Source organism: Vigna angularis, chromosome 1 (assembly GCF_016808095.1).
Source record: "Vigna angularis cultivar LongXiaoDou No.4 chromosome 1, ASM1680809v1, whole genome shotgun sequence".
NCBI lineage: Eukaryota > Viridiplantae > Streptophyta > Magnoliopsida > Fabales > Fabaceae > Vigna > Vigna angularis.
In genome coordinates this window covers 45,388,296-45,397,772 of record NC_068970.1, presented here as the reverse complement: position 1 = coordinate 45,397,772, position 9,477 = coordinate 45,388,296, and the positions used below count along the sequence as shown (strand labels likewise).

Genomic DNA, 9,477 nt, shown 5'->3' with positions numbered 1-9,477 from the left:
GTTCTTAAAAGAATTCTAATTAAAACGTTTCTTTTTAAGTTAAATATAATTAAACTTTTTTTAAAAATGGAAATCAACTTCATACATTCCTACCAAAATGGAATCATAAGCCTAATTTTTTGAACATTATTTGAATATCAAGCTTTCAATAAGATAAGTTATGAGAAAATTGATTTAGTGAACACCATGGTATTGAACCATGATAAGGTCTCATAGGATAAACTCTAGAAAAATTGATTGTTATTTTTTTTTCTTTTTCTGTTACGAGTGTTTGATAAGCAGGCAAGGGTGTGAGATATGTTAGGTTAAATACTTTTAAGAGGACCTTGATTGAGATTTTTACTTGTTTGCCTATTATTATTATTATTATTTATTATTATTATTATTACTATTATTATTATTATTATTATTATTGTTAAAACTTTAGTAATAACGTGAAACAAAAGCTAAGGTATGTATCCCACGGTTGGAGCACGTGGCGAGGTTATAGCGTCTCGTTTGGCAGTGTGGAAATTAGAAGAAATCTGTGTTTTTTACAGTGTTAGAATCATGCCAATGGCTTCGACTCTCACAATTGTAAGAAATCCCATTTTCCTTACTCACCATTACCAATTCAACAAGCAGTTCACAACACCTTCTTCCTTACGCCTCCTCAGTTTCGCAAAGGTAGCAACACATCACATTTGACAACATATTGTATTGTTTTTTTCAGCATCATGTGCATGTCGCAAGCGTAGCGTGTGTTGTTGTATCAGGACACCCTTTTGCTTACTTCTTGTTGGATTGCGTGTTAGATGGAAGGAAGTGAGATTAGTGAGGAAGTGGGGGAGGATTCGAGAGCGAAGAGGAAAATTTTTGTTGCTGGAGCCACTGGTAGCACTGGGAAAAGAATCGTTGAGCAGTTATTGGCAAAGGGTTTTTCTGTTAAGGCTGGGGTTAGGGATTTGGACAAGGCCAAGTCCACCCTTTCCTCTGCCAACCCATCTCTTCAAATTGTAAGCTTTTCCTCTATCTTATTGCTACATTAAGCCAATCTAGTCCCACTTTTTTGGTGTAGAGAAATGCTAGGAACACTCTATTCTAGTCACACGTTTTGATTGGTTGAAATTTATTGGAAATAAAAAAATTTGATGGATCTCACAATTTATTTAACTACCAACTTTCTTGATTTTGTAGTTTTCAATAAATTTTGACCAATCAGAAAGATTTTATTAGAATGGCATTTCCTTTTAAGTGTATGTGAGTATGTGTATGTGATGCAGATAAAAGCTGATGTCACAGAGGGGTCTGATAAGCTAGCTGAAGCCATTGGTGATGATTCAGAAGCAGTGGTATGTGCCACGGGCTTTCGGCCGGGCTGGGATTTGCTTGCTCCGTGGAAGGTTTGTCAAATTTTTTTTGATGTATTGTAGTATACTAGATGTTTACATGTACAATTATAACCTTTTTGTTTAGTTAGTACGACTCACTTTTTCATATCAGTCCTTAGTTTGGTTAGAAGAAATATAGGTTGCAGTAATTCAGGTTGACTGTTGTGCTCAACATATTCAGTGATCCAGAATCTACCATGGTAGAAGTCATTTAAATGCTTTTGAAAGTAGGACAGTTTGTGTATGTTTTTGTAGAGTGTGTCATCTTTTACTTAAAACTTTAAGCAGTTAATTCCCCTGCCTTTTGGATATGAAACTTTGGAAGTAATCTAACCTGGATCTTTGTTTCTTCCATGTCTTTATTCTGCCCTTTGGTTCATGTTGTAACTCTTGTTTAGTAACTGACCTCATTAAGGATGTTAGTAGGAATGGATGATGTTGATGGAGAGCTATTAGAATCTTTTTCATCTGCTTAAATTTTCAAACTTCTGTGTTGCCATGTGCTTTCATTTGTGGAATTTTTAAGACTTTCACCTGGGAAGGGATAGCATGGTTATATCCCTAATTTGAAATGTTATTCGTTTTCCAAAGAAGACATCGGAAACTAATTACATTATGAAGAAAATCACTAATAATGCAAAACATTATTGCAGGGTGAGTGGATTATTCAGTCTCTTGGTATCATTCAGTGTCATAATAAATTTTTATTCGTGCAGGTTGACAATTTTGGTACTGTAAACCTTGTTGAAGCATGCAGGAAACGTAATGTCAAGAGATTCATTCTTATCAGTTCCATCTTAGTTAATGGAGCATCTATGGGACAGCTACTCAATCCGGCTTACATCTTTCTTAATGTTTTTGGACTCACCTTAGTAGCAAAACTACAGGCAGAGAATTATATCAGGAAATCTGGCATAAACTACACAATTATAAGACCGGGCGGGTTGAGAAATGATCCTCCAACTGGAAATGTTGTTATGGAGCCAGAGGTTGCTGCTACATTTCTGACTTTCTGTTACATTTCCTCAATAGAATCTTAAGTTCATATTTTCTGGAGCGATGCTGAATTATTTAAAATCCATGTGTACCAGGACACCCTTTATGAAGGTTCCATATCCAGAGATCAAGTTGCGGAAGTAGCTGTGGAGGCATTGGCTTATCCTGAGGCATCTTACAAAGTCGTGGAAATTGTGTCTCGCCCAGATGCTGCTAAGCGTTCATACCATGACCTTTTTGGTTCCATAAGGCAGCGATGATTCCCGACTTTATGATTTGCTTGCAGATTAATGAATTTGTTTCTCTGTTATTTTACTTTGTGGTGGCCAATGTGTATCTTAACTGTGTTCCATTTGTGTTACTTCATTCAATTGGTATGCTAGAGTAATATTGTAAATATTTCAGTGCATCTTTTATTTGTTCATCTCCCACTCTCCCCCATTAACGGTGAGTTGATAATGCACCGTGAGCACTATAGAACATAATACTTAATTTAATTAATACAAGTTTGGAGCATGCACTTAATAAGCTCTTACAAAACACGAGTCACAGTTACTAATAAGCTTAACTGAAAGCTTATTGAAATAAGTTCGTTCGAAAGAGCTTATTTTGATAAGTTTTCATAAAGTTTAATAAAATCAGAGATTATAAGTCAAATATTCATGAGTCCTTAACATTTCGGATGAAGCCTCCGTTACAAACAATCAAGTTAGCAGAAAATACTCTCCGGAAAATCCAAGTACAGGAAACATTACATAGATGGTTGATAACTGTTGCGAAAACAACAATTTCTCTGAGCATTAGATTACATTACATTGATGAATTCCAGAAACAAACATCAACTCACAGAAAATAAAGAATTAAATGATGTAATTGTATATTCTCTCAGCTCAGCAACTGAACATCATATTACTCTTCTCAGGTAAACCTGGCAACCACAAAAGCAAAGGCTACGAAAACAGCTTGCGCACAAAGATGCACTCCTGCACTTTCCATCGGTGCGGGTGGAATTGCAGCAACATCTTCTACCACATTCTCAGCCACACAACAGTGACCAAAAACTAACATAGCAATAATGCAGAAAGGAAGAACTATAGCAGTTCTGCAGCTCTCCATTTTTGTACCATCCATCACTTGATGAATAACTACTAGTTGGGCAGTGTTTGTAAATAGTTGTGAATGATGAAAATAGTGGAACAGCACAAGTCATTTTATAGTTAGGATTTGAGACAAGTGAGGAATTTTGATGTGTAATATGTAGCTGAAACAGTAAACACAATGATCTGAGAGTGTGTGGGTTAATGATAATGTTCTGTCTCCCTCACCTTAAACAAATAGGGTGCTAGCACTGTATAACGGTGCTGAGTTAGAAGTATGTAATCAGCTTTTGAAGCGTAAACATTAAGCATGCAAAGAATTATAATTAAACCTGAGGATTATCAATGGCTAAACGAAAAGAAAGATAAAAAGTATGATAAAGCAGAGCTACTACTACACATAGCTTTAGTGACAGTGTCCGTGTTGTGAGGGCCACTTTAGCTGGCATAGCATAACGTTGTTAAATTGTTAACTGATAAAAATGTGGCAGAGCTTGTTGTCTTTCTCAATCAATACCTAAGGATAAATGCTTTTTATATCTCAAAATTGTTTATTTCGATTCATATATCAAAATACAAATTGTATCTAAGCCTTAAATTTTTTTTTCACAGCATTATTTGTTTGGATTGGGGGTGAGGACAGGAAGGGAAATAAAAGGGGGAAAATAGAGAAGATAAGATTGTTTAGATGGAAAAAAATGAAAAAGTTATGGTAAATTTGATTCATGTGATGAGAAAAAAAATTAATTAAAAATATCCTTGATTTAATTTTAATGAAAATAGGTATTAATTAAGATCAAACATTGATTAAACAAATTATTTAATTTATAAAGTTGAAAATAATATTTAAATTTCTTTTGTTGATAATATTTTATAAAAATACATAAATTTGAAGAATAATTAAAAATTAATATAATTTATATTTATATTTAATTTTAATTTATTTTTTAATATTTATTTTATATGGAAACAGAGTTACTACTACCAATTTAAGTAGAATAATTAAAAAATTTAGAGTCAGTTTAAATCAGCAATGAAACACAATACTTTTCTACTGTATTAACTTATGTATGGTGTTGTGACATACTATTAATTTGCAATTTGCATATAGAATGTAATTAATTTCTAATGATAAACATAAGTTACAATATTTAGATATTTGGATTTGTGTGATGAACAATTTAAGTTCAACTTTAATGAATTTTTAAAATTCTCATAATTAAAATTTAATTACATTAAATAGTAAAGTGGTGCATGTCATAAATGTAGACTGCATAATTAGTTATGCATTTTATATTGGTAACATATATAAGGTCAAAAGCGTAAAGTGCATCAAGAAGCTATATTGCTTCTCTTTTCTTCACACATTAGAGAGGGCACCCTTGCATGCATTTTTTTTGGGTTAGTTTTAGTTGACTTTTTACTAATAATTTAATATGAAATTATCAAATTTAGTACAAATTTTAAAAAATTACAACTTAAAAGTAAATAAGGCAAATGTGATATGATTCGAATAAAAAAATGATACGACTTTAATATAAAAAAATTATATCAATGTAACAATTTTAATTTAATTATGATAAATTATATCACATTGATGTGACTTTTAAAAAATTACAACAGTACTGTTGTAATTTTTTAGGGAAAAAAACCAATTAAAGTTACCATAAACTAATACTAAAAATAAAAAAACAAAATTGACTAAATATTAAAAATATAACTTGGAATAATTTAGTTAAAGAACCTATTAAAAAGATTCAAAACACTCTTGTACCAACAGGACCGGACGCCGCACGGAAGGACATCCATGTCATTGGACTACCAAACGGATCGGCCGCCCACATCACCGTATGGGACCCAGGAAACTACACTTCTACTTACTGTTGGGAAGGGTTAGGCATGGTAGGGCGGACGCCCGTGTGCCCATAATCACTTACTGTTGGGAAAGGTAGGCATGGTAGTGCGGACGCCCGTGTGCCCATAATCAAGACTCGCCCGAAGCCGGCCACCCAGGCCGTGGACCCGTCAGGGCTGGCCGGTCATGAGGATAAGACCCGTGAGGACGGCCGCCGCGTTACTAATCAACTTAGCTTAAGGTAAGTATGGGTTAAAAGCTATTGGGCTAAATTGGGCTGTGATTAACTTTTCACTAATCCCAAGCCCACAGCAAAAACTATAAATACAGATCCAGGGTGAGTGGTAGATAGGTTGCATTTACTGCACATTTATTATTGTCTGAGAAAAACGCCATAGCTCTCAACTGACTTTGGCATCGGAGAATCTTTCGCAGGTCTCCCCCCCGCGGACTGAGGAGAAAATCGAGGACCGAGGACAGAGAATCAGACGTACGAACACGAGCAGGGGAAGACGTGGAGACGTTGGAAGAGCACAGCCCCTCACATCCGAAACATTTGGCGCCCACCGTGGGGCCGTTTGATTTTAAAAACCCAATGGTGACCACGAGAAATATGAGCATGGACGACCCGATTGAGATGATCAGAGTTCTACAACAAAAGATGGACGAGATGCAACAACGTCATGAAGATGACTTGGCGGCGGTAAAGGCCGACTGTGAAGCCCGGATAAGCCGGGAGATTGCCGGGAAGGACGGGGACGAGCGGGCGAAGGAGAAGGGGAAGGCGGCCGAGGAGGAACGTTCGAAACAGAATACTGGACGCGACGAGACCTGGAGGCCGACCGGTACCGAGGCCGAAGGTAGTAAGGCCAAGTCAGTGCACGCGGAGAGCGCGGTTGAGGATAGGCGGATGGTGGTCAAGCCGGAGCCTTCCTCCACGCTATTGCTCCCCTTCGCCCAAAACATAATGGATGTTCAAATTTCTGAACCGTTCATTGCACCGCAATTCAAAATGTATGATGGGACCACCGATCCTGAGGCCCACATCAAAACCTTCTCGAACGCGATGGCGTTCAGAACGGGCAACGACGCCATCTGGTGTCGGGCGTTCTCGTTGTCTTTGGAAGACGAGGCCCTCGAATGGTTCAACACCCTGCCTCCCAATTCCATAGAAAATTTCGCCGGACTAAAGCAGCTATTTATCCGGCAATTCGCGGCTAACAGCACACAGGACTTGACCGTGTTTGAGTTGGTCACCCTGAAGCAGGGAAAGGAAGAAACGCTGAGAGCGTTCATGGACCGGTACCAGAAAACCGTACGGCGAGTGAAGGCATTAAGTCCGGAGCTCGCCCTCCATTATATCCTGCCCGCTCTCAAGCCCGGACCGTTCAAAGACAGCGTCTGTCGGCGAGCCCCTAAGACTATGGAGGAGTTGAGGGAACGCGCGGCAGATGAGATAAGGGTTGAGGAGATGAAATTATCCTACAAAAAGGAAAGCCAGGAGCTTAGGAGCGAGAAGGCGGACGGGGGGAAACCCGGTAATTCGATAGGAAAACCGGGCGGCAGCAGGCAGAAAGAACCGCGCCGAGGGCCCCGTTTCCAGCAATACACCCCTCTGAACGCCCCCCGAGAAAAGATCCTCCGGGAGGTGCTCAACGCGGATCTGCTCCCAGAACCTATGAAGCGACCCACACCATCCGATGTGGATGGAAGTAAACACTACGCCTACAACAAGAATATGGGTCACACAACCGAGGAGTGTGTGACCCTGAAGGATAAAATTGAAGAGCTGATCTAGGCGGGAAAGCTCAAGAAGTATATACGTGCCGACCGTCCTCAGGCGCCCGCCGAACGGACTACTAGGCGACCGACATACAGGATCGACAGACCTAGAAACGACCGGGCCGAGCGCCCTCGCTCCGAGCGAAGACGAAGCCGAAGCCGCAGCAAAAGTCGCGAACGTCCACTACGGGGGCACATCAACACGATATTAGGGGGATTTGCCGGGGGAGGATCATCTTCGTCCGCCTGAAAGCGCCATATACGAGCCCTACAGTCCATACACTCGGTAGATAGGCCCCGGCGCACTATGCCCCCCATCACGTTCTCGGACGAAGACTTCCACGCACCCGATCCCGACCAGGACGACCCAATGGTGATAACGGTCGAGATCACCCGCTACGACGTCAGCAAGGTCTTAGTAGATCAGGGGAGTTTAGTAAATATCCTCTACTGGAAACTTTCCAGCAGATGGATATCTCGGAGGATCTCATCGTCCCTTACAACGGCCAAATTGTAGGTTTCGCGGGAGAGAGGGTAGACACCCGTGGTTATGTGGAGCTAAGGACGAGGCTGGGGACCGGACGATCCAGCAAAGAAAAGAGAGTCCGATATCTGTTGGTCGAAGCCAACACCTCGTACAATGTGTTGCTCGACCGGCCGTGACTGAATGCATTCGGGGCGATCGTATCCACACCCCACCTCACGATGAAGTATCCCTCCGAGAAGGGAACCATATGCACGGTCCGGGCAGATCAGAAGACGGCCCGGGAATGTTATGCCACCGGTCTGAAGCTGTACACCCACCAAGGGAAGAGGAGGGCAACCGGCTCCGAAGTTGCCATGGCCAACCTCGACCCGAGGACGAACACGGAAGACCGACTGGAACCTATGGGAGAAACCCAGCCGATCCTAGTAGGGAAGGAGCCCACCCAGACGACTACCATGGCGAGAGGATTGGAACCTGAGATGGAAAAAGAACTTAGATCGCTCCTGTGGAAGAACAGGGACCTGTTCACATGGACGGCGACCGACATGCCGGGAATTCACCCATCGGTCATGTCCCACAAGCTAGCACTGTTTAAAGAGGCCCGTCCGGTGGCACAGAAGAAGCAAAGGCTGGGAGATGAGAAAAGAAAAGATGTCGAGGAAGAGGTAGGGAAACTAAAGACGGCCGGCTTTATCAGAGAGGTCACCTATACCACTTGGCTGGCCAACGTGGTAATGGTCAAAAAGGCCAGCGGGAAGTGGCGAATGTGCAAGGATTACAATGATCTAAACAAAGCCTGCCCGAAAGACTCTCATCCCCTGCCTAGCATTGACGTGTTGGTAGACAGCGCGTCCGGACACCGGATACTAAGCTTCCTGGACGCGTATTCTGGGTATAACCAGATATCAATGTATGGGCCTGACCGAGAGAGGATGGCCTTCATGACGGAGCGGCAAACTTCTGCTACGAGGTGATGCCCTTTGGCCTGAAGAACGCCGGGGTCACTTACCAGCGATTAATGGACCGAATCTTCCAAGAGCAAATCGGCAGATGCATGGACGTCTATGTCGACGACATGGTCGTCCGATCGGCGGACGATAGTGGCCACATAAAGGACTTGGAGGAAGTATTTCACCAAGTCAGAAAATTCGGGATGCACTTGAACCCGGCCAAATGTACGTTCGGGGTAGCCGCTGGGAAGTTCTTAGGCTTCATACTTATGTCTAGGGGAATTGAAGCTAATCCCGACAAGTGCGAAGCGATATTGCAGATGCAGAGCCCGACCACTCTTAAATAAGTTCAAAGACTCGTTGGACGACTCACATCATTGTCCCGTTTCATCCCAAAGTTAGCCGAATGAGTTAGACCCGTCCTACGGAGAATGAAGAAGGGGGCCGGCTCGGTATGGGACGCCGAGTGCGAACGAGCTTTCCAGGATGTCAAAACCATCCTGCTTAACCCACCCGTCATGAACCGTCCGGCACCAGGGGAGGACTTGCATATCTTCCTGGGTGTGTCAGAATCGGCCATCAGCGTCGTGTTAACGCAGGAACGGCCCCAACCAAAGCTGGTATACTTCGTCAGCCGCACGCTCCTGGACCGAGAGACTCGCTATCAACAAGTGGAAAAGGTGGCGCTCGCTTTATTAAACGCGTCAAGGCGCCTCCGGCCATATTTCCAAAGCCACCAAATCATCGTCAGAACTGATTTCCCCATCTCAAAAATCCTAAGGAAGCCGGACCTGGCGGAACGCATGGTGGCATGGGCGGTAGAATTGTCCGAGTTCGGCCTGCGCTACAAACCGAGAGGGTCGGTCAGGGGCCAGCACCTCGCCGACTTCGTAGCCGAGCTACCTCCCACCAACCGGGACGAGTGGAATTTGTACGTGGA

General features: G+C 42.2%; 2 protein-coding genes across 4 annotated transcripts; both read left to right on the top strand.

The window, feature by feature from the left end:
- The first annotated feature begins 462 nt into the window (after positions 1-462).
- Positions 463-2,775, top strand: LOC108319377 (uncharacterized protein At2g34460, chloroplastic). Of its 3 annotated transcripts, none has more exons than XM_052874563.1 (5): positions 463-576; positions 713-995; positions 1,263-1,382; positions 2,087-2,359; positions 2,462-2,775. In XM_052874563.1, exons 2-5 carry the CDS (start codon positions 795-797, stop codon positions 2,624-2,626), a joined length of 759 nt encoding a protein of 252 aa, XP_052730523.1. In that variant the 5' UTR covers positions 463-576; positions 713-794; the 3' UTR covers positions 2,627-2,775. The 3 variants fall into 3 exon arrangements, with proteins under 3 accessions (XP_052730523.1, XP_017405978.1, XP_052730495.1); XM_017550489.2 differs by having other exon boundaries at positions 504-666; positions 795-995; XM_052874535.1 differs by having other exon boundaries at positions 546-666; positions 756-995.
- A 3,162-nt stretch (positions 2,776-5,937) lies between these two features.
- LOC108319369 (uncharacterized) lies at positions 5,938-7,116 on the top strand. The gene has a single exon (XM_017550478.1). It carries the CDS (start codon positions 5,938-5,940, stop codon positions 7,114-7,116), a length of 1,179 nt encoding a protein of 392 aa, XP_017405967.1.
- The last annotated feature ends 2,361 nt before the right edge of the window (positions 7,117-9,477 follow it).